Raw genomic sequence first — 24,797 nt, 5'->3', positions numbered from 1 at the left:
AGCCCATGTGTGGTAGTGAGGGGTCAGGCCCGGCCACGGTCGGAGCCTCTCATAAGCAGGCAGAGGGACGTGGGGGCGGTGAAGGGTCGTGATGGGGATAAAAAGCTGAGGTTGGATTTGGAGTGGTGGGAAACCACGAGGGGCTCTTATGTGGGGAAGGGCCTCCAGAAGAGAGATCCAACAGCAGCAGCAGGAACAGGGCAAGAGGCAGGAGGCCCCAGTGAAGGCTGCTTCAAGGTGAGCAGAACAGTCCGGGCCACGGACTCAGGGCTCTTTGGGGCACACTGTTCCCAAAGCAAAGCCAAACCATCTGCACATTCCAGCCCTCTGGGATTCAGGTCCCCTCCTGCTTCCCCAGCCCCAGGCCCCTGACTTCCTCTCACTCACCCTGCATTCCACCCACCTGGACCAGCTTGCAGTTCCCTGCCAGCCCCGCATTTCTGCCTAACTTCACCCAGGCTGTTCCTTCTGCCTAGAACACCCTCTCCAGCCAACTCTACAACCTCCACAGCACTGGATTCTGCCCATCCCTCAAAGCTCAGCACTAAAGACACCCCCTCCAGGAAGCCTTCCCCCTTTCTCAGCCTGCACACCTGTCTCCTCACCCCCTCCTCTCCTGGTGGGCTCTGGCCCACTCTACACAGGAACCTGAGCTCCCTGAAGAAAGCATGTCCGGCACCACGTCTTTTCTCCCACAGTCCCAGCCCCTTTTCTGACGCAGAGAGGAAGGCGTCCAAGGCCATCCCCAATGACCCAACTCAACATGGTCAAAAACATAAACCAGCCCCTTCCCAGGAGTGGGACACCCACAAGAGTAGGCAGTGCTCGGCCCCAGACACACCAGCCTGGACAAATGCCACTGTCCAGAGCGCAAAGCAGCGTATGAGAGCCGGAGGCATTTCTGGTAGCTTTCTCTGTTAGACAAGGGACAGGCCTTCTCCTGATTTAACCCCTGTGACCTTTGAACTTCCTGGGAGGTCAGCAGCATGTCCCCCTTCCCCAGCTGTCTTTCTGTCTCTGGCCCAATGGGAGGGAGAGCCCTGGGCCCGTTCCATTTTGTGCCCGTATTGATCTGTTGGCAGCAATGGGCTGGATAATTAGCCAGGAATTAGGGTTTCTATTACAGCCAGGAGGCTGCTCCAGCTGATTTATCACCTGAATAATTTACTGTGATTGAAAGGAAATTAAAATGAACTCCATTTGACAACTGTGAGCTTTTATGGGCTTTAGTGAAGGCTCAAAAGCCAGATTAATAGCTTGGTGTTGGTTAATAGTCTGCCGAGAGTAAATACGGCAGGCTGTGCTCGGTGGCAGCTTCCCTGCCTCGGCCGAAGGAGGGACCACCTCCCGCCAGAAGCACAGCACCCACGACAGCGTCAGCTCGAGTTTTACTGACGCAGATTTCCCTGTCTGAAACAGAAACACACGTGTAAGCGTGCACATGCACACACATGCACGCACCAGCAGTTGTTACTTTGTGTTTTCCTTTCCTACCCTGAGGTGATTTTTACTCACTCCGCGTGTAGAGAAAACAGAATTGCTTTTCATATAGATATGTTGAAAAGGAAGTGTTCCCTTGCCCCAGCAGTGTGTCTATGTTACCCCTTTCCACCCAGGTCCAAGGGTTTACTAAGTTGCCCTATAAGAGGAAGAAGCCTGGGCCCATCGCCCAGGGTAGATCTTGGCAGGAAGAGATCTACCAGCGAGGTGAGGGCAGGCCCTGAGCTCATGGGAGCAACTGTCAGGACCCCAGCCTGGCCCTGAAGAAGGCTCTTCCCGTGGGGGTTTGGTGTTTCTGCCTGGAACACCCTCTCCAGCCAACTCTACAGCCTCCACAGCACTGGATTCTGCCCAGCCCTCAGCACCCAAGTGTCAGGAGGATTTCAGCACCCAAGTGTCTGAGAGTTCCAGGATAATAGGCAGACTCTGGCCACAAAAGGCTGGTTCTGAAAACCAGCCAGTCAGAACACTGGCTTCTGGAATCTTTCAGAGACACGAAGGCCCATGCAACTGTCTCATGCAAGATGAAGACAAAAGATCCTGAGGTTAAATTCTAGCTCTGTGGCCTCGACAAATCTCAGAAGTCCCCTGGGCCTCACATAGGGAGAACGGTCTGAAAAGAATGCTCCCATCTGTAAGATGGGGCTCACAAATCTTGCCCAGTCTGCTTAGCAGGCATTTACACTGAGGTCCAGAGAGACTACGGATGTGAAAGGTACTTCAAAATTGTTACCGTATCATGTGGAGGTGAGAAAGACCACTGTGGCTTTGCTACTGCCGTTGTTATTATCAAAATCACAGTCACTACTGCCTCATATATAGAAACTGACTTCCAGGAAGTCAAACAAATTGCCCAACAGGGCAGAGCCAGGATTCAAGTCAAACTCCCCTGACTCCAAGGCCAGCAAACGTTCTTTCTCCCGCATCGGGCTGCTCAATGAAACTTACAGCAAGGCCCCCACCGAGGCCCCCAGCCCTTGGAGTCACAGATCTGCTCACAGTGGAAGAGGGGCCAGCCTCAGCGGCCGGAGCTCCAGGCCCCCTTCCTGTCTCCACCCTCGTGTCCTCTCTGGGGCTCACGGGGCAAGGCGAAAGCAAGCATGACGGGGCTCAAGGAACCTGTACCCTTGACGTGCCTGCCTTCCCAGCCTGCAGCTCCTTGCTCAGACCATCATTTGTCCAAAGTGATTGGGAGTCGGGAGCGAGGGTATGTCATTCATAGTCCAGTGCCTGTGTGTGCGCCCAGCGGCCCCACAGCCTCACCTTCCATCTCTCCTCATTACCGCGCATTACGGGGAGGTGAAGGAGATTAACCAGAAAGCCCTGAGTCAGTCGTTATCCCACCACGAGGTTCGCCTGCAGGGCCTGCCTCGGCCCACACCGTCAGAGACAGGCCCGCAGCCGTGTCCGCATCATTCTGAAGGACACTGCACAGCGAGACCGCTGGAAACAGAGCCCTCGCCGAGTTTATAATTCAGGTCTCTTTCCTCCAGGCCCGATCTCTACGTGGGCCCATCAACCGGTCCGCCAACATCACCTCCTCTGTACCACTGCCCCGGATGCTCCCAGTGGAGGCAACGTCTCCATTCATCAGGGCTACAGGACATTCTCCCTGCCCTTACAGAATCCAAATCCACACCACACTGCCCCCGGAAGGTGGTGCCTGGTTCATCTCTCCCTCCCCGGGGTGCCCGGCGCTGTGCCAGCCTCACAGCCAGCGTGCAAAACACAGGTTGGATAAATGAGCATGTGAGTGTGTCTGAGCAAGTGACTGGACAGACACGTGGCTGGAGTCCTCCCAAGTATGAGGCCCTGTAGTGTCTGCCTGGTCTTTCTGGGCGTTCTAAACTACATGGACTACGATCCAGGTTCTGTGGGTTCCGAGGACTGTGGGAAACACAGGGGGCTCACCGGGCATGCGGCAGTCTCCGTGCCTGGGCCCCTGCGCCTCACTCCTCACTCACTGGGTGACCTCCCACAAGCCCTGTGCCCTCGCTGGGCCTCTTAAAGATGGAGGGAGAAGGCTTGCTGTCATCCCCACAAGTGCTGATGTGATCTTGTCAATGGTTGGAAGATACATTTTCTCCCAGATTCTGGAGGGAAAGGCAGACCTCCCCTAAGGAGGTTTTCCTGACTAAATCCCTTTTCTCCTCCTGCTCTGTCAGGTGAAATGTGGTTCTAGCCATCTCTCAGAAGAGCTCTGGGCAGTGGGATAGGCTGTTTGTGATGGGAAGAGACTCTTTTCCCTAAAACCCAGCAACCTGAGTGTGGGATCAGGCCTGTCCAGCCCACTCAGCTACCTCGTTCCTGGAGGAGACTTCACTCCACCTGCGGGATAAAGACCAAATCCTGACACAGTCTATGGGACCAGACCCACCTCTCGACATCCCCTCCCACCCGTCTTGACAGCCATTCCCTGAAGCACGGCCAGCAACTCTGTTCTTCACTCCTGCCTCTCTCCCTCCTGCCTCAGGACCTTTGCACCTGCTCTTCCTTCTGCCAGACACATTCACCCATACCTGTGTCCCTTCCTCTGATTCAGCTCAACCCCTTCGGGCTCTGCAGAAATGCATTTCCCCTTCAAGCTGGCTCAGTGTCTGCTCTGTGTTTTTGGAGAGCTGCAGACATGCCCTCCTCAGCACCTAGCACATCTGCAATCCATACCCTTTGAGTTATTCTTCATCGTGATCCTTCCACACATCTGTAGGCTCCCTGAGGGCAGGCTCAAGCCTGCCTCTTTCACGAATGGACCTCTGGTGTCTGCTCTGTGTTGTGCACTAGTAGACGCTCATCTGTGTTTGTCAAGTGAATACACAACTTGCTGCGCAGCCTTGGGCAAGTCTCTTCACCCATCTGGGCCTTGGTTTCCCCGTCTGAGAACCAAGTGGATCAGTGCTCTTCAGGACAGCTCTCGTAGGAAATGCCGAGAGGTGGCCAGACCGTCATAGGATGGTGGCCCGAAGGCCTCATGCACTCCTCGCCACCAAGGTCCCCTCAGGCAACTTTCCTCTCTACAAGACTTTGTGTACACAGCGTACTGGTTTGGAATTGCTTTTCCAGAAAATGTCAGAAGCATCATCTAATTAGCATGCAGAAGAAGCTCGGCATAACCAGGCCTCACCACCAGCACCAGATAGCAAAGTTCTGGGAAAGCCATTGCCCACAGGTCTCTCAGACCAATGGGAGCCCTTGGCAAGCAGAAACCATGTCTGAGCCACTCGTGCCTGCAAGGAACCCAGCACAGGGCCTAGCACAGACGGAGCATCGGGAACTACTGTCCTGGATTGAGTCTGGACCTCGCCCAGGCCCCGGGAGCCTCTCCCTGGGCAGACCCGTTCTGTCCCATCTCTGTGACCACAGGCAGGGACTGCTTCTCTCCCCAGGGCAGTGCAGGGGGCTGCTCTGCAAGGGGTCCTCCTCCTGCTCTCTCCTCTCTTGCCAATGACTCAGCTGGGCATTTGTCCAGTGAGGCATTTCCTCATTTCCAAACCCTCAGACTCAGTTTCTAAAAGCAGGACCAGGCAACCTGACCAGGGGACTGACGGGGGGTGCATACCAGTACCATCATAACGTGGCTTATGGCCGTAGGGCGCTTACGTATTTCTGCCTTCACCCTGACGGGATAATGACGCAAGACCACCTCCAGTGGCCCAGAAGATCATCACACCCCCTGTGCAAAGAGCCCTGGGAAGGGCCACCAGGCAAGACAATGCAGAGCAGCCAGACAGGTCACATCCCCTCCTGGCCAGGAGGAGAAACAGAGGCACCGGGCGAGAAGTCTCCAGAACCCCCAGCAAGTCCTCCTGACCTCGTGGGATGCTTGGCCAAGAACAAGGAGAAGCCGCCTGTGAATAGAACTGGGTGCTCCCACCCACACCCGGCCAGGCGCCTTCGGGAGGACCCCCAGGCCTGCATTCGGGTGGGGCTGTGGCGGGCAGCGTGTCCCGGGGCGTACCTGCTCGGGCTTGATGGGCTCCGTGGTGGTGAAGATGTCCGAATAGTGCTGCCTCTCAAACACGCGGTCCAGCACCTCCAGCTGCTGCTGCGTGAACAGGTCTCCCCGCATCTGCTTCCGGAGGAAATCTCTGCCCGGCAGGGAGTGGCCGTTCGGCACTGGAGACTCCTGAATACCTTGGGTGAGCATGAGAGGGGAAGGGTGAGTGCGGCTTACACGAGCTGCTGAAGAGAAACACGTCAGACCCTGAGACTGGGAAGAGGGCCTGAGAGACACACGGGCCCAGAAACAGACAGGGGGGTCCTGGCCAAAGTCGCCCTGCTGGTGTGCACACAGACGGCCTCCCTCAGCCACACACCGGGCACTGTGCATTGCATGCCCTGTTCACACGCATCACCTCGTCTAACCCTCACAGGGACCCCACTGAAGATGCTACTGTTTTCCCACTTTTCAGATGAAAAGACTGAGGTCTAGAGAGATCAAGTGATTTGCCCGAGCACTGGCACTAAAGTTGACTCAGAGGCTTAATCAGCAGATGCCACTGCCTCACTTGTACCGACAGTCCCCTGGGAGGTGCAGCTTTGTCCCAGAGTCCATGCCCTTCCCCAGGACATGTGCTGCCACATCATGTGACCGGCCAATACAGCGCTGTTAGAAAGGCTGTAGAGAAACACATGCCCGCGCCATTCTGAGGGGAGCCTATCGGCCCCATGCCCACGGCAGACAGTTTGACAAAGCCTGTCAGGGTCATCAGCGCACATTCCCTTCCACAGAGCAACTGCGCCTCTGGGAACCTCTTCACAGCTGGCCTTGCACACGCGGGAAGGGACACATGTTCGGATCCCAGAAGCAAAAGACTGGAAACTGCCCGAGTCTGTGGGCAGGGGCCACACGGATAAGTCCCGGCGAGCCCACCGGGCGCCCACACTGCGCCCACACTGCGCCCACACCGCGCACTGCTCTGTGCAGCTGCCAGGGGGAAGGGGATGCGCTCTGTGAATCGGTGTGGACAGAACTTCAAGACACATTATTATATGAAAAATAAGTAAGCCAGGTACAGCACAGCACATACACTTACAACCTTTTGTGTAAAAAGGAAGAAAAGAATGCATTTTATAGAATGCATAAAATATAAATATATTAATGTAACATTATATACCTATTAACATGGTGTAATGATATAATATATACCAATATACATATATATTATATGTGATGTATAGATTACATGATGTGCATACATATTAAAATGTATTTTTATATAAAAATGTATGTATACATGTGCACACACAAGAACTCTGTAAGGAAACAGCAGAGACATTTAGACAATTCAGGCATACAGAAACCAAGTGAAAGTAAACAAAGGGGAGGGAGACTTTCCATAGTATGCCTGTTTTATTTTGTTTTGTTGCAGAACTTTAAATGTATTGCCTTTTCAAAAGTGTAAATCACCTAGAAAGTATAGACTTAAACTCTCCACGTGCTCTGTACTGGTAGCTCTCCCCGCTGTAACAGTCTCTGGGGATGAGCTCATGTGCCAACGAAAATATTATAAATTACCAATAAAAAAAGCAAATGGGATGGGGCATCTTCTGTAAGCCTGGGGCTTGAACCGTTCAATGTGAACAAAAACAAGGAGGCCAAAAGTCTCCGGGTGGAAACCACCTCGAGGGCCGGGGGGCTCTCCGGGACCACGCTGCGTGCGGGCCGCCCAGAGACCCTGCCGGAACCCAGGCCCCGAGACGCTGCCTCTGCCTGTGCAACTGGGAAGCAAGCACTGGGGGAACCAGCACGCACTGGCTCTCTCCCTGGTAGGACCCCTCCTCACACGAGACCTTGCCCTGCCCCCCACCCTGCCCCCTGCTCCCACGCTGCTGACCTGGGCTTCATCTGTCACGTTAAACCCCTCCCCCCCGCGTGAGGAAAGGGGCCAAACCAAGGAGCCGGAGCAGGGGGATGTAGTGTCACTGAGATGCTGCCAAAAGTTGGTGTTTCCCCAACTGTCCTGTCTGGGGGCAGCTGTAACGCAGGGCCTGACAGCTGAACAAAGACACCAGCTTTGGGGCTCACACGAGTGTTGGCTGTCACATGGAAGTCCCTGCCACGTGACAGCTCAGAGCACCTCAGCATCTTCCACAAGAAGAGCCTCAGAGGTGGCTCAGGCGTACCCTGAGAAAATGGACCCCAGGTAAATTTTGACCACAGAGGACACCAGAGTCTGGGTCTCTGCCCTGTGCACAGGACATCAGCCTCATCGGCACCATGATGCCCCTTCCTCCATAATGGCTCATCCCCACAGGCACCAAGACTAGCGGGCTGCGGGGGCTCCCGGCCCGATCTGTGTCTGCCCAGCGTGTTCTCTCACTAGTTGGCATGTACCAAATAACCCTGTTATCGAAGGTCTCTCACACACACACACACACACACACACACACACACTCACAAGGGGAAAAGGCTCAGCTTGCTCTTCCTCAGCTGTTACTCTGGCCAGCCATCCTGGCCCCAGCCACTCCTGCCAAACCTTGACCTTGGCCTCGGTCCAACGGTGTTGCTATCAAGTTTCTCCATGTCAGAGAGACCACATCCACTCCTAAGAGACTTCTCTCTGTCCACCAGTTTCCTGACACCCCCCACCCCCCATTCCCTATCCTGCCAGCCAGGCCTGAAAGTCTGAATGAAGGCTCCTTCCTCTCCGCCAGCTCCTGACAACTCCCACCAAGGCCTCATCTGCCCACCTCTTCTCTCCCACTGGGGGTCCCCCATTGAACATGCCCCAACTTTGCCCTTCCAGGAGGCCTCTGCCCATCCACCAGGCCATCCTCCCACAACACCCTCAGGCTCGCTCCCTCTCCCACAGAGTTTATGGCAGGGGGGAGGCCGGGTTGAGCTTCGCCTGCACTGAAGAAGCTCAGAAAAGGTGCTAAGCTGCATACAAGGTCACTGTCTGGTCACCAAGTAGAGCCCAACACAGAGTAAAGACTCAGAGAGTAGGCCACCTCAAGTGCACGCACTGGGAGTCCTGGAGGCCCATCCCCGCCAAGGTCACTGCACATACCCCAAGGTCACTGCACATACCCCAAGCAGAGGCAGCCCCACTGGGCCCCCCACCCAGTCGTCCAGGAAGACTCGCTGCGTCCTGTTCCGGCTCTCTGACAGCTGGCCCCGGCCTCCACGGCTGGGAGGCTGCCTAAGCTGTCCTGCTGACCCAGATACTCCAAGTGGAGGACTGCGGTGGGAAGAGCCACCTCTCCGGGCATTCGCCCTGACCGTGATGGCTCTTGCTGCTCTGCCTCGGCCAGCACCTCTACTTGCTTTCTCTTCTCAGAAGGTGGATGAAACCTACCCTGTCACTTTGCTCAGATGCCTAAGGTCTGCCATTTCTTTAAGAAAGCTTTAGACACTCCTAAACATATAATCATTTATTCATTCATTTAACAAATATTGATAAAGTGTTTACTCTGTGCCAGGAAATATTAAAAACAAAAACAGAGGAGACAGTGATGACCCAGGCCCCTCCTTCCAACGTACTAAGGGCAGCCTGCTTGAGTCAAGTACTTGCACCGACCTGTGACTACACACTGTGATTACTGCTAAGTAGAAAAGGTGTCTAGACATATTTACCTCTAACTGTTTATAATAGGGAGGGTCAGGGAAGTCTTCCAGGGGGAGGTCCTGCTTGAACTGAAAGTAGAGGAGGAGGGGTCAGCAGGGCACAGAGGGTGGGGTGGAGCGGGGGTACCAGACAGCAGAGACTGCCTGTGCAGAGGCCCAGAGACGAGAGGGGAGGAAAGGAACAGAGGGGGTGACAGGCAGAGACCCCAGGAGACTCTGAGTGGGGAGCCACCAGAAGGGGCTGGGGAAACAACCGGCCTTCACGCTTCTCCATCCCAGGCCTGAATCACTAGTCCCTCTAGATACGGCCATGTTGTCTAATTCCTGCTCCCCAGCCTCCTCTTTCAGAAAGAGCAGGAGCTGGCAGCATGAATTCTGTGCAGGTGGGCGTTTGAAGGTGATGCCTGGAGCCAGCCTGTCAGCCGCAGGTGCCCCACCAGGCCCGCGTGAAAGGCGAAGCGTTCCTCATGGACGCGCGCGGTGTTGCCAGGACAGACACAGCCCGCAGTACGCATGCCGCCTCCTCTGGGGTGCCCTTCTCCGTGTGCGTCCCAGCCGCTTTCCCCTCTAACCACTTTCTCCCGGGACCCTTCGCTTTCGCTCTGCTTTATTAGCTACCATGGGGGAGGAGGGGCCGCAGTTAATTCATCCCTGTCTCCTCCACAGGGAGCATTTCTGGAATAAATGAACAAATCGGTAATATCTGTGAGGACCACCTTCACTCCGAAGATCTGATCTGGGAATGTCAGTACCCCTCTGTCTGACTTTGCGCATTCATTCCTCCTTTCCTCAGCCAGTCTTACTGAGCGGGCGCTGTGCTAACACTAGGCACACAGTGGTGGACAGATGCTTGCCCAGCCCTGGTCGCCATGGAGTTACATCAGCAAATGTTCATTGGAAAATAATCAGACCAGTAAAGGTACAAGTGTCAATCAATAAAGGCTCATGGTTCTCAGGCCAAGGGATATAGCTGATCTGTTTCTGGGCGCCGCACATAGTAGGTACACAAACAAAGAGATTATATGCTCATAGACAACTACAAAAATGAGTACCAGAAAATCAGCCACAGCACGAAGGCCGATCGGAACCTCCAGGCCTCCAAGCGGAAGCTTCCACAGTGTTTCTCATCTGTGCCTCAGAGATGCTGTCAGACTTCCCTGGAGAATGTGGTCTGGGAAGCAGGCTACAGAGACTCTCGGACCCATTTCATTCCAGGGAGAAAAATCCGAGCTCGCGATGTGAATGGTATGCTTAAATACGTGGACAGACACAGGCAAAAGTACAAAGGTATACAGGGGGCATGGTATCTTTAAATCTTTTTTTTCTACTCCAAATCAAATAATATGTGATAGACCCAGTGCTGGGCTTAGCCAACCATGGCTGTTAGAATTAACATTCTGGAAGCTAGCTTCAGGGGAGCAAGGGGCAGGAAGCCCCGTCTCAGGGAGCAAAGAAATGCTGGCTTTAAATTTCAGGTTAAACCAATGTTATTCACAACCTGGCTTTGAAGCTAAAAGCTTTACACAATCGGGTCTGGTCACGCAAAGGGGGAGGAAGCAAAACAGCCTCAGATTCCCATCTATCAAGAGAAAGCTGTCTCTTGTGTGTCTTAAAAGATCATAAGCCCATCGCGCTTTCTTCAGAGCACGGCAGAATTAGGGGTTTTGCATTTTTCTTGGAGGGTTCTGGTTTGTTTCTTTAAAAATCATCATGTACTTTATGTCCGCAGATGCTCACTGGGAGGAAAATAATACAAACAAACAGGAATCTCCATAATCCCCTCTGGCACCACGGTCCTCAGGACACAACCCCTGCCGGAGTTGCAGGATCCCCCAGGAAAGAGGGTTGGAGCCCCGGGGTAGGCCCCACCTCTCCTGGAGTGCCATTTCTCCACAAAGCCCTACCGAAGCCTGAACCCTCACGAGCCTCCCTCATCCTCACAGTTAGTTGCTCCTCAGCACGGCAGGGCAGTGGCAGGGCCCAGTGGGAAAAGGGCTGGGAGCCAGCAGACCTGGGTTCTAGCCCCAGCTCTGCCCTTACTCGTTGTGTGAGCCCAAGCAAGGTCCTCTCCCTCTCTGGGCTCAGGGTGCCCATCAATAAACTAAGGAAGCCTAATCGGTCATTTCTAACTGTTTTCTCCTCCAAAATCTGCCTAGATTTGGGGTCTACCAAACAGTATTAAATAGCTATTAACTCATTTTCCCCATTTCGGTTGTTTGTGCAGTCTTTTTAGGGGACCCCCTCCCAAAATTTATTCCACCCTTACATGACTGCCCAACCCTGCCTTTGCCTGCACTTGGTTTAGGATGGGCATGTGAAGAGAGGGGGGCTTCTGGGAGGAAGTCAGAGACAGGAAGAGATCTCTGTTTTCTTCATTGGAGTGCATTTACCCTTAGTCTTTTTAAAATGCTGAAAATAACTCCCAGATCCCACGATTACTGTTTTTATGCCCTACAATGTCCCCAGTTCCCTTACCCCAGGGTTCAAGGTCCTTTCCAGACCTGGCCTGCAGGGTCCCATGGTAGCTGCCATCCCACCTGTTTGCTGCATCTTCCCCCAAGACTCTGGCACCCACCCTGCCCCCAGACCTGCCTGCCAGACTGAAAACAAGGGGACAGAGCCAGGCCTTGGCAGGCCATCTGCACAGTAGTCTAGAGCTCGTGTGGCTGGAAAGATTGAACTGGCATGACCTGGGATGTTTCTAGCTTTGGTCAAGTGAGGCAGGGAGCTTGGGGCTGATCTCCTCAGTGGCTTAAAAGCAATCTTTAAAGCAGGGATCCACCAAATTCAGACCAGTAAAATCTGCAGCTTTAACAAGTTGTTTCAGAGGCAATGGAGGCTTGCCAAGGGCAATAGCAGCTCTAGAATTTCTCCATAGGAGGGACTAGGCATGCCCATGGGTTATAAAAGGAAGGTCGTGGGGCATTTGTTCTGGGGCTATATTAGCAAATGCCCTGCACACAACTGAGAGAGCATCCGTGTGTCTAGCAAAGAATGGAGGGGTCCTGCCACAGATGATGGGGACGCAGGCTTCTCCAAGCGCCCCTGACATCATCCTGGATGCAGCACCGCCCAGGGCCAGGCACTGAGCCAAGTTACTTTCGCATCATTACCTGTCACTGATCCTCAGAACAACTGTGTGAGATGTGTTCTTATCCCATTTTCCAGATAAGAAAACTGAGGCTCAGAGAGGTAACTGAGCAGCACCTGGGATTCGTGCCTGGCTACATCCCTTGCCTGAAGATCCAGTGCTCTCTCCCCTTCCCTTTACTTTCAGGGCAACTACTAAGACCAGAGCCCTGTGCTTCCTCATCTGGACGTGGGCAGCACAATGGTGGGCGGGGCAATCCCTGGCGCTTCTGTAAGGGTTAAATGAGACAATCCCCAGGAGGTACCTAGCAGAGTACCTGACACAAAGGTAGTGTCTAAACAGTGTCAGCTGTGGCCATCGTCATTTTCACCAGGAAAACCTGTCCAAGGGCACAGCCCAAGCCTTCCAGGCCTCCATGGTCTGCCCTTCCCACCAGCGCCTCCCCTGCAGTCTCCCCACGACACCATCCCAGCAGGCTCTTCTTCATTCCTCAAGTGTCCCTTCGTGCCACTCACTGATGCCACCATTCATTCCAGTCCCTCTGCTTGCTCCCCCTTCACCTCTACCCATCAAGGCTCAGCCTAAACCCCGCCTCCTCCCTGAAGCTGCCTCCAAGTCAAAGCTGAATGAACTGTCCCCTGGGCTTCCTCAGCCAGCTACACAGGCCACCACCTGGCCTGCATTTTACTCCCCACGACCCATCCTATGAGGGTGGTCCTCGCAGAACCCCCGTTTTGTAGCCGAGGAAATGGGCAAAGATAATGAGTAACATATCCAAGGTCTCAGCAAATACATGGCAGAGACCTGCACACCTCTTAACATGGAGTAAAGCTGAATGTTGTAACAGATGGCACACTAGGGAAGCCTGGGCACCCCAAACCCAGACAGGCCCAGGTTCAAATCCTCACTCTGTCTCCTACAAATTTACGATAATTAAAAAACTTCCTTAACCTCTCTTATCCTCAACTTTTTCATCTATAAAATGGAGTAATAATGATATCTGCAGTTGATGAAAGAATTGAATGAAGATCATGTAAAATGCTTAGTATATAGTAACTGGCACATAGTAAGTGCTCAATAAACCTGAGTTATTTCAAGCAGCTTTATTTTTTTCCTTTCCTACTGATACTATGAGCTCTCTGAGGACAGAGCCCTGGTCTGTCTCACCTCAAGCATGGAAGATGCTAATCAAGGTTTGTTGACTGAATGAGTGACCTCGAGGGGTCGCAGGCCCAAATGGTTCAAGGGAGCTCAGCAGGAAGACGGTCTCCAGCATCATCGGAGAACTTGGTAGAAATTCTTGGGAGTAACTTCCATTGTATCTGGGATCCCAGAGCAGCATACAACTAAGGGTTTATGTTCTACCTACTTCTAAGAAAGATTTGAGGCAGTTCATAAAATGTATACAAGAGGACGAGAAACTACCAGAACTCAGTTGAGCTCTAAACTTCCTGGCAAACATACACCAAAGGAAAACACAGCAGATCCTATATCGCTCAGAGTCCAAGGATGACAACCAAACGCCACTAACTCTCCTACTTAAAATCACTTGCAGAGCTTCTGGTCTCTGCACCGTGGCATGAGACGCTTTGGTGACCTGCAGATGACCAACAACAGGGTGGGGGAACCTGAAGGAGGGACCATCAGAGCGAGACCTGAGATGAGGGAGGGTACCGGGCACAGACAACAAGAGTCAGTTGGCGAAATTTCCAGAGCGTCTACTATGAGCCAGGCCCTGTGCAGGGGACCGGGGTGGCAGGACTAGAGATGTCCTGTGGCAGCCCAGAATCAAAGTCGATGTCCTGGGTGATTTTATAAATCCCGTCCTAAACTGGGACCGCAGGCTGAGAAAAATCGAAGTGGCACGGAGGAAAATTCCATCGGGACTGCCATTATTCAGCCATTAGTTTCACTCAATCTTGTGTCCTGGAGAAGGAAAATGCGCAATTGTACAATTACCAACTATGCTCCGGTTCGACCAGAGTGAATCTGATTGTGTCGTATGTTTCCCAATGAGTAGTGGGCTGTCAGGGAGAGAAAGGCCCCAAGGGACCTATGGTTGCACACTCAGGGATGGCAGAGGGATTTGTCTGGGGCCAGAAGGAAGGTCTGAGGCGAGGGACGGGTAGGAAAACACCAGGCCCCCAATCCCCATTCCAAGCCTCCTGGGTCCATTCATTCCTGAGCAATGTGCACCAAATGGGTGTCTGGCCCTGCACTTGGCACCTGAGCTACAGACGACTTCACTTCTAGTGTCTGCCCTCAAGTACAGAGGACACAGACAAGTGGGTAACTCGGGCATAGAAAAGTAAGCGCTGGGGGCCTGAGAAACAGAGCCAGCCCCTGGAGCCAAAGGGTAGTAGCCGACCCTAATCTGGGCTTCCCATGTGCCAGACACTATTGCAAGCACCTTATCTATTAAATCCTCACAGCAACCCGATGATGTCCAGTCTGTTGTTACCCCTTCCCGTTTTGCAGATGAAGAAATTTAGGCACAGAGAGGTTAAGTGACTTGCCAAAGCTCACAGTGCTAAGAGATGGAGGAGCTGGAACCCAAACCCAAAGAGTCTGGCTCCAGAGTCTGTCCCTAACCCTGTGCTAAACCACTCACTAGATCCAGACGTCGGGCAGGGTGATCCGGACAGGTACCCTGGAAAAGATGAAACTCGTCTTAGGGAAGAGTAAGAAGGGGGTAGCTAAAGAAATGGGCAGAGAAGAGGAAGCGCATTTCACCCAGAGGGAACAGCAGATGCAAAGGCCTAGAAGCCCAAGAAAGCATGATACATGAGAGAAGGTTATAAGGTGCTTGTAATTCAGTAGGATCAGAATGCAAGACTTGGGTAGCAATGTGTGCAAGGCTCTCTCCTCTCTGTTTAGCTGCGCAGCACCATTATCCAGAGCCTGATACTCACTCTGATGTACCAACAGTGCAAGTCTGTTATTGAAGCTCTCACAGTGTTGGTATGAAGAGATGAGATTTTTTTATACTTAGAGGAATCGAGATGACTTCAGAGAACAGGCAGATGGAAGGAATACCTTGTGCATGGCCACAGGACATGTCTGTTCTCTCTAATCCATACTGTCCAAGTTCATTACCTCATACGGTAGTACCTAATTACTCCACCTTCCAGAGAGAGAGGCACACTAATTAGGAAGGATGTTAACCATCATAATGAAAATATTCCAAAGCAAATGAAATACTACTCGGAGCAAAAGGGTGATTTGTTTCCATGAATTGTGCTTTTAAATGAGATCAAGGACCGCTAAAGGCTTCGTTTTAATTACACCTGGAAGGACTTCGGGTGCATGCATCCCTGTTTCAGCTTTCACGTACCCAGTGGTCTGTCTCCACCCCCGCTGTGCACAAATAAATAAATAAATGGGTTTAAAAATCATATTTACTCTGATATCTTTGCATTACCCCCATTCGAGTTTTTAAATTACTCTTTTTTTTCCCCCAAGGACAATATAACAAAAAAAAAGAGGTTCCTATTTTGAAGTGTATCTATCTGATCATCACACAAATGTTTTCAGGAGAAATCACTATCTTTCTCCAAGATGGGTATGGGTTTTGTCATAGATCAAAGTGAGTGGGAGGAAAAAAAGATAAATCATCAGAGACCCAAAAATACTTTTCATTTGGAGAAGATATCAGGCCATTTCGATGGGGCTGATAGAGTCCCTGTTCTGTCTCCATTACCCTGGGCAGGCAGCCCCAGCCAGGAGCTGGCCGCCAAGATTATATTCCCCATAAGATGGTCCTCAATATATATATATATATATGATCTTCAACCTCTATTGATTGACCAATTTCACAAGCAAAGACTGGTGAAATGAAGCTGAAATGAACATCATGCTTTAACTCATTGAACCTATCAAGCCTGAGTTAATCTCACTGTCCACTGTCTCTGATAGAATTCAATTGATCAATCATGTTTCGGTGATAGTACCATTTCACTGGCTTATTGCTTCTTCATTTCAGAGCTTGACCTGTTAGATATACTCAGACCGGCTCGACTCCTCTTGGATACACAGAGATCAGCCTCTGCCTGCCAACGTGTGCCGTCTCCTGTCCCCACTGAAAAGAACTGGAGAGGCTTTTGTGTGTGTCTGTGGTGTGTTTTTCACCAAACACACACACACACACACACACGTCAGTGGTGGATCTGTGGTGGCGTGGAATGGAGCCAGCACAAATGAATAGGGCTCTTCACGCTGCACAGAGGCCCCTTCTCTCCCTCTTGCACAGTTCAACTGACTTGTCTGGGCTCTGCACCCCACAGGGGCATAGGCTTGTGTCATACTGGCAAGCATATGTGCCGAGACAGGGTGAGGAGTGGGTGAAAATGGCAACAACAATAATAATGGCCACGGCTACCACTCCTCAAGTACATATTTACACTGAGCTTTCACACTCGTCAGATAATCTCATTTTCAAGCAACCTCAGGACGTGGGCAAGCAATGATCACTTCCATTTAACAGATGAGAAAACGGGCTCAGAGAGGGAAAGCGACTTTCCCAAGGTCACACAGCGGAATGATCAGGTCGGATGAGACTGGGAGCCCTGCTGTCTCAGCTTCTGAGTGCCTCTTACTCTGCTGAGGCTGACATCCAGGCAGGGTCGGGATTTCAGAGCCATTCGGGGCACACTGTTGTGACTACTGGATGAAGAAAACATCCTCAAAATTCAATTCAGAGAATTTCAGAGCTAATGATGGATTCTAAGACTGCCTGCAGGGTCTTGTTCAGCTTAAAAACTGAGGCCCAGCGGATAGTGATAAATTATCCAAAGTCACCAAGACACTCAGCAGCCCAACCGGGACTCAGACCTCTACCCCAGGCCCAGGGCTTTTTGCACTTTCTTTCAACACCATCCCTAATTTATGCCAAGCCATTGAGCTCCTATCAACAGAGAGAACTTCATTCTCCACTGTCAACATGGGCCAATGTGCTGTTATGGTTCCTTTGTGGCATTTAATTTAATTTTCCCAACTGCAAGCCAAGACTCTGCGCTTTGGGAAATCAGGGGATGGGCTCAGCCTGGCTGTCTGCCTGGGGGAGGTGGCTCTTGGAACCACAAGGCTGAGCCCAGCATGTAGGTCTCTGGAGAAAGCCAGGGCAATGACAGTTTGCAAATAAGCCTTGCATCTGCTCAGAGCCGCCTGTCTGCAAACACACTAATGGACTTCCCTCTGCCCGCGGGGAACTGGGGAAAAGCAATAAATAACGCAGGCGCCTCTGGAGGGAGCCACTGCAGAGGCCAGAGACGGCTGAGGTTAGGGGTTTGCTGAGGATGGTGGGGGGACTTCTGGGCCTCCAACTACAGCATGCTGCCTCCCCTCCCCACCAAGTGACAACCCACCTTCCAGTTCCCTCAATCCCCACATCCCAGGTCCCCTGGCTGGCTCCTTGTCTGGTCATATCAATACATTTTGAATTCACTGCAGAGACGTAAAGGATGTGAGGTGGAGGGGCTCATGTGCTCTGATCTGGCCACAGCAGTAGAGACCCCACTGGAGGGAGATGAGACAGAGGCCCCCGGGCCAGATGGAGGCTGTCACCCAGGAGAGAGCTAACGACGGGAATGGCTAACCGGGTTCAGGATTAGGAGGGGAGTGCTGCCGGAGTTAGTGACTCGCTGGCAGCAGAAGACAGAACTCACCTCCGAAGTTCACTGTTAGACATTCTGGGCTGCCATTCACTGGTGCCCCATCCAAAATCCAGTGAATCAAGGCTTACGAGGCCCTACTGTATCTGGGTACCTGCCCTGCAACCCCACCTTCCTGACCTCTCTCCTACTTATGCGGCTCCACTCACGCGGGCCTCCTCACTGTCCCTCAGCCACGCCGAGCCCACCCCTGCCTCAGGCCTTTGCATGTGCTGTCCCTTCTGTCTGTAACCTTCCTCCCCACATACTTGTTTGGCTCACCCGTCCCTCCCTGGTCTGTCTCTCCTCAGCTGCCATCTCATCATTATGCCCACCCTCCGCAAACCAGCATGTGCCCTGCTTCCGCCCCTACTTCATTCTCTGTCTCCTTACCGAGCTGTGTTATCCTCCAGGGCACGGAACCTGCTGTTTATTTTCCTTATTTACCCTCTCCTCCCTCACTAGAATGTCACTCGTGACAGCAAATGTTTGTCTTTCTAGTTTACTGCCGTGTCCCCAGCACCTAGAGCAACACCTGGCACATAGCGGGCACACGATAAATACCTTGTGGTACGAATGGGTAAAAGTGGACATTTCATTCAAAGTGCCAAAAAAAGGTACAATGGAGACAGCCACTCCTTGGGAAAGAGTGGCCACACCCTCCCTGCAGGCATCAGAGCTCCACTTCTCTGGGACTTTGGAGCCAAAACTTCCTAAGGACAGACAAAGGGGGCCTCCAGGCCTGCGCACCACCAAGGCTACAGTGCCCAGCATTTGAGTCAGGAGCCAGCAAAGGAATGAGTGACTCCAGGGGAGAGGATCCTCTCTTGGAAGTGTTGAGTGACAAAGGTGGTAGCTCTGGCTCTGCCACTTGCCAGCTGTGTGGTCTTTACTCAGCTCAGCTCATCTGTGCGATGGGGTCAATAAATCCCGCCGAACCCACAGCACTGGGTCAGAGCAAGCAAGCTGGTGGGCCCCAAATGAGACGGCACTGTCTGCAGAGCAAACATCTCATGTCAGCCAATGAGGACGGGGAGTAAGGGTGGGAAAAGGGAAGCCACTTGTTTGCTTAAAAAGGAGAAGATGTGTACAGAGAGGGGCACCTGGCTAAGTCACATGGCTCGGTTCAAGCATTCATTCCTCTTTTGCTGGTGCTCTGACCCCAAGCCGGGCCCTGCGAGAGAACCCAGTCTCAGCCCTCAGGGGTGCCTATTCTCTGTCAGAGAGACACGGCCTGGAGATGGAGTTATGATTCGAGCATGCAAAAGCACCGGCCCGAAGAGCAAGCAATAGGGCCCCAGAGGCAGAGAGAACCTATCTGGACCTGGGGGTAAAAGGAGAGGGGTGAGGGAGGAGGTGGTATTTGAGGCAGACGTTGGACTTGGGCGTAGCAGGAAGGAGACAGAGGGTATCCTAGATAGGAGGGAAGGACTGGGTGGGCTATACTCACTGACTGGGGCCCCTGGGAGCCTGGGACCCATGGGGCAGGGTCAGATAACTTTCATAGCCTCCCATACCAATGAGGCCATGCTTCCCGGGTGCCTACCACCAGGTCTCACACACAACAGGTTCATGGAATTGGCAGATTTGGCTCTTCAACCGAGTCCCAGAACTTCCCGGAGGAAGGAACCCCAGAGACAAACTCATTTGTTCCCATGGATCTCAGCAAGGATGATCATACTGGAGATTTTAGAAATCTGTAAGCTGTTGTCACTGGGGAAGGGTCACGGCCTGCTGAGGGTAGAGTTGGGGGCGCTACTCAGCCCCAGCCCAGGAGCACAGCGCAGGACCACCCCACATCCCTCACACCCATGGCATGTCCGTCATGCATTCAGGTTGGGGGAAAACCTCTGTATAAATACTCGAGCCGTGAACCTAACTCTGTTTTACCTGTACACACAAACTCGGTGTTTCGATCTACCCTGACGTTTCCAGGAGTACAGCCATTACGTAAATCGAGGGAAGATTACGTTTTGCTTTGGTTGGAATTTTGTCAAGACATGTTTACAATTTCAGAAAATCAGTTTGTGGATGGCAAGGCCACCAGAGGTATTCGTATTGCCAGAAAACACAGCTGTCCACATTTGTAGCCTCTGCATCCGGGGTAATTCTCCACACAGTGCGAACCACTGACTGTTTTATTATGTCTTCTGGTGTAGTCATGCCTGAGCATTTACATAATGAAATACATCATTTTATTATGATTTTACTTTTCTTTCCCCTTTTTGTTACAATTGGGGCTTTGTATGGACTTTTAAAATTATGTATGAGGGTAGGTTATATTTTCTCTAAATTTCACTTTTGAGTAGCAAATGAGGCACTACAAAGGGTTTGTTTTAAAGCGAAGACATTACATCCACAGAATTAAAATCACTGTGTGTGATTTCCAAAGCCCCTTCAATTTGCCAGTTGGGACTGTCCCATGTGGGAGACTGTCCTCCTAATCCATGTTCCTGAAAAAGGGATATTGCCCGGGAGAGAGAGCTCCCTAGACCCATTTTGAGAGACAGGAAGATGGGTGCCAGAAACGACCCTAAAATAAATGGACTCCCTCAAGCCGTGAAGAGTGAAAACTTGTTCCTGCAAGCCAGCACCTGGATTCCCCTCACCCTTTGCAGATACCTCTTTCCCAAAGACAGTAATCCAGCTGGGACTGAACCAGGAAGGGGCCCCGATTCTGCAGAAGCTTCTCTTTTGTGCCTTTTCTCGGCCATCTGTATCCAGGTTAAGAGCAAAAGGCAGGGGGAGAAGAGGCCCCTTGAAAAATCAGTGCTCTGCTGTCCTGCAAACAGGCAGGATGAGTTTGGGAGGTGGGGAGCAAGTGGGGTGAGACCGAGAGTGAGGCGGAAGAGCAGGGGAGGAGCGGGAGGGGTCTCGTGCTGCCTGCGCCACCAGCGGAGTGCAGACAGACCTCCCTTACCACGCTCCACTGTCACTGTGATTCGCAGGTACTGTGCTCTTTTCAAAAATTTAGATAAGACCCTCTCCCAGCCAAAAGATGACGACTTGTTGAGGGCTCAGATAATAGGTAGCATTTTTCATCAATAAAGTCTTTTAAATTAAGTCATACATAGTGTGTTTTAGACATAATGGTATTGCACACTTAATAGGCTACTGTGTAAAGTAAACATAACTTTTCTGTGCACTAGGAAACGCCACAATTTCTGTGACGCGCTTCACTGCGATATTTACTTTGTGGTGGGTCTGGAACCAAACCAGCAATATGCCTGACTGCTGCCTGTACTTAAGTGCACGGGCTCTGAAACTAGACAGACGGCTTGGTTTCACATCCCAGCCCTGTGCCTCACTAGCTGTGTGACCCTGGACTGGTTATTTAACCTCTTATTTTTTCTATCGGCAAAAGGGAAACAGAGGTAATTCCTACACTTCTTAAGGCTGCTGTGAGCACTGTGCCTTTCACACGCTGGGTGCTTCAGTTTCACCGCCAGCCTCATAAAGCTGAAAAAAGAGCATCCCACCCCACCACTGGCCATGCTGCAAAACCAGGGAGCACTGGACTGGGAGCAGAGCCCAGATCCTGGCTCCGTCTCCCCTGCCCAGCCCCACTCAACTGGCCAGCACAGATCATGAATTCCAACTCCCCCATTTTACAGATGAGGGTACTGAGACCCAGAGAGAAGAAGAAAATGGACAGAGCTCACACAGCAAACTGGTATTTGATTCCCAGTCTGGACTCCTTCCAGAAGCATCATGCTGCTTCTTAAACAAGCATTAGTTTATACATCTGCGCATGAAGGTGATTGTCACAGAGTGGTATCATGGATCACTGAATGCAATGGCAGCAGGAAAAACCCTCAGCAAACCCTTATTAAGCCTTCACCAGCTCAAGAAATGTCGGCCACTCATCAGCACACAGTAGGTGCCTGACACATATTTATTACATGCATTGCATTATCATCTCTCAACAGTGCGTAAGTTCCCCGGGGGCAAGGCCTGTTATGTCAGAGTAGCTGACATGGTTTGTTCTGTTTGTTGAGTGAATGAATGACAGCAAGCCTGAAAACAGAACTGAAGAAAAAAGGAAAAGGAAAAGGGAAAGGAATTCTGTTGTCTGTAACCCCAGGGAAAGTGAGAGATTGCAAAGACGAAAGACGTCCAACCCCTTATCCACTCCTTCCACATCTGTGTCCTCTGTCAGGCCCCAAGCTGGGCGCAGAAGGAATCACTGGGACTGAGCAGAGAGGGCCCCGGACCCCGAAACCCGTGGTCTGATGGAGGAAGGTAGAAGGCTTCCAGGCTCAGAGGCAGTCATGTGGCTGACAGCATTCTCTGTGGGAGCCAGGAGGGCTTCCTATGGGAAGTGCCAAAAAAAAAGTGGGGACTCAGACAGGGGACAGAGATGGGAGGAAGGCCACTCTCCAGGGCACAGAGATAATGCCAAAACATACGAGAGGGTCTGAAATGCAGTCCTGAATTGGTCAAGCCATGGCACGGCCAAGCAGGGAAGCCTTTGTGCCTTTTTCTTAGTCCCGCTGGTGCAAGAGACAAAAAAATTCATGCTTCGGGGCATCATTCAGCAAGGCCAGACGCCCCTCCCTCCTCCACGACTCCTCCCAGGCTTGGGGCAGTGGGAAGAAGGGGCTGCAGGGACACCCAGGAGGTTGGCCCGTCCAACAAGCTAGCAGGGAGTTTATGAATCCAATGCCAGTTCTGCACTGCGGTCCAAGGGGAGAGTGGTGTGCATCAAGCCACCCCAGCACCCCGGGCCAAGGCCGCCTGGCCGCGGGCCTCTCCCCCAAGGGCTAGGGCGCGCGCAGCGTCCCGCGGGCTCCTGTTCCTCGGCGGGCGGGCTCCCCGCCGCCCGCGCCCCTCGCCTCGGCGCGCATCATCTGCTCTGCTGCCCAGCTCCCGGCTGCCGCCGCCGCGCTCCCCGGGGCCCGGGAAGCTGGCATCCGTTGTTACCATAACAAACTCAATTGTTCTCAGCAGGGCCCCGGCAAATAAAGTCATTCATTACGGGGCTCTGCCGGCCGCCGTGGGCTGCGCGGCAATCAGCGGGCCGCTGGCTGCCCCCTCTCGGGCCGAGACGCGCCCGCACCATTACCTGCCGGCGCCGCGGCCGCCACGCTGTGCCCCGCGGCCCAGCCGGGCTGCGCCGGCGTGGGGAGCGCCGGCCTGCGATTAGTTTTATCTCGGAACGTCAATTGACTTATACTGATTGGCTTCCTGCCGCCAAATGTCAATTAAATTGCAAATGCTTGGCGGAGGCCAGGCGGGAGGGCCGCCTCCCTCCCGAGGGCGCCGCGCGCGCTTGCTTCTTTTTGCTCCACGTTCTGACGCGGTCGAATTTATTTCTTCTTCCATATCACGCTCGAAAATCCTGATGCCCTCCTGGGAGGCTTTGGCCCTCGCTTCCGGGCCAAGGGGGCGCGACCCGGAGAGCAGGGCCTAGGAGGAGGGTCTGGCCTCTTGGAGGGGCTTTATCAGCAAGGCGGCAGGCAGAGTGGAAACCCTGAAAATTCCTCCAAGACCTCGGCATTTGAGTTCTGGTACGACCCTGAGCGAATCCCTCTCCTCTCTGCTCAGGCCTGGCTTTCTTTACTGGCTCAGGGGCTTGAGATGGCAGCTGGGGTGCTGTGTCTGAGTGAGTGTGCGGAGGGAACAAGCTCTGGCAGGATCGCTAACATTCACCTGGCCCCGACGCTGTCCCCAGTCACTTACCGACGCTGTTCTATTTGCTCAACAACCCTCTGAAGCAGGTATTAATCTCCTTCCCTTACAGGCAAGAGAATGGAACAGCACCGGTTAGGAAAGTTGCCCGAGATCCCCCAGCCAAGAAACAGCCTATTGGATTTCGGGCAGGGTAGCCAGCCTTCAGAAGCCTGTGGCCTAATCACTGCTCCCTGTAGTTACAGGCAGAGGTCCTGCGAAGAAATAAGAAGGGAAAAGGGACAACCGGGACCTGGGCACCCGCCACTGCCAACAACTGTGCCAGGTGTTCTACACTCATTATTAAATTCTCACAGTGATTGTACGACCTAAGGATTATGGTCCCCATTTTACAGATGGGAGAACTGACCCCTGGAGAAGTTAAAGAACTTGTCCAAGGTCACAGAGCAGGCACAGGAAATGAACTACAAGGATGTTCTCATACCTCCACAGACCTTTACAGTTTACAAAGCACTTTCTCACGTGCTGCCCCTCACTGGATTCACACAAGACTTTGAGGAAGACTCTCTGCTTTCTCTTTTGCTGCTAAGAAAGCCGAGGCCCACAAAATGTGTTGCCAGCATGGGAGAGCGAAGTCATCACTCCAACCCAGGGCCCTGTGGCTCCCAGTCCAGTGCTCCAAACCCTACGTCAAAGAGGTGTGAGACAAGGATGACTCAGGCATAGGCTCTGCTCTTGCTCCCCCTGCGCCCCCATTCTATGGGGGGTAAGAGGGGACACCAGCCATGACTAGAGTTGGGCTAGAATGCTTAGGGTCATGAAGAGCGGGAAAGGGGGCTCCCAGAAAAGAAGGCATTTGCTGGAAGGACCGACTGTACCTCAGGCCCCCAAAGAGATTTTTTGCTTTTCCTCCACGACTTTCCCTTGGTTGCTTCTGTCTCCTTAAGGCTACTCTTGGGAGAGAGGTATGCAGGTCCTTCTTAACTGATAAAACGTGCTAGCATTTAAAAGATACAAACCTGACTGATCCTGCTTTTCAGAAAAGAGATGTTAGCGGAACAAAAGTACCATTCAAAAGTGCTGGATGGCATTTGTGTGTCAGACAGAAAGGAGGTGAAGAAAGAGAAGATGGAGGAGGAGGGAGGGGGACCAGCAGGGAGCAGGGAGGGGGGGCTCAGGAGCTGGAAGGGTTGTCTGGGCTCATGGCATCCAAATCGAGGACCCAGAAGGCAGGGACGTGACTGAGATGGCACAGCCACACGGCGGCCGAACTGGGACCCGGAGTCCAGGCCTCACTGCCTGTCCTGCCTCAGCAAGCTGCCCTCGTCCCGTCTACAACGTAGGTGATTAGCTTCTGAGA

At 52.6% G+C, this 24,797-nt stretch overlaps 1 protein-coding gene across 3 annotated transcripts in view; it reads right to left on the bottom strand.

Annotated features, from left to right (window-relative positions):
- PAX5 (paired box 5) overlaps nt 1–24,797 on the bottom strand; it is a 170,470-nt gene that overhangs the window by 102,992 nt on the left and 42,681 nt on the right. For all 3 annotated transcript variants that reach the window (XM_037144538.2, XM_037144539.2, XM_037144537.2), the window contains exon 6: nt 5,456–5,631. In XM_037144538.2, the coding sequence (XP_037000433.1) occupies nt 5,456–5,631 (176 nt within the window). The remainder of the gene's footprint in view (nt 1–5,455; nt 5,632–24,797) is intronic.

Source organism: Artibeus jamaicensis, unplaced genomic scaffold, assembly GCF_021234435.1.
Source record: "Artibeus jamaicensis isolate MK-2021 breed Jamaican fruit bat unplaced genomic scaffold, CSHL_Jam_final scaffold_1964, whole genome shotgun sequence".
Lineage (NCBI taxonomy): Eukaryota > Metazoa > Chordata > Mammalia > Chiroptera > Phyllostomidae > Artibeus > Artibeus jamaicensis.
The sequence above is the reverse complement of the archived record's forward strand: the minus strand, read 5'-3'. Positions and strand labels throughout refer to the sequence as shown.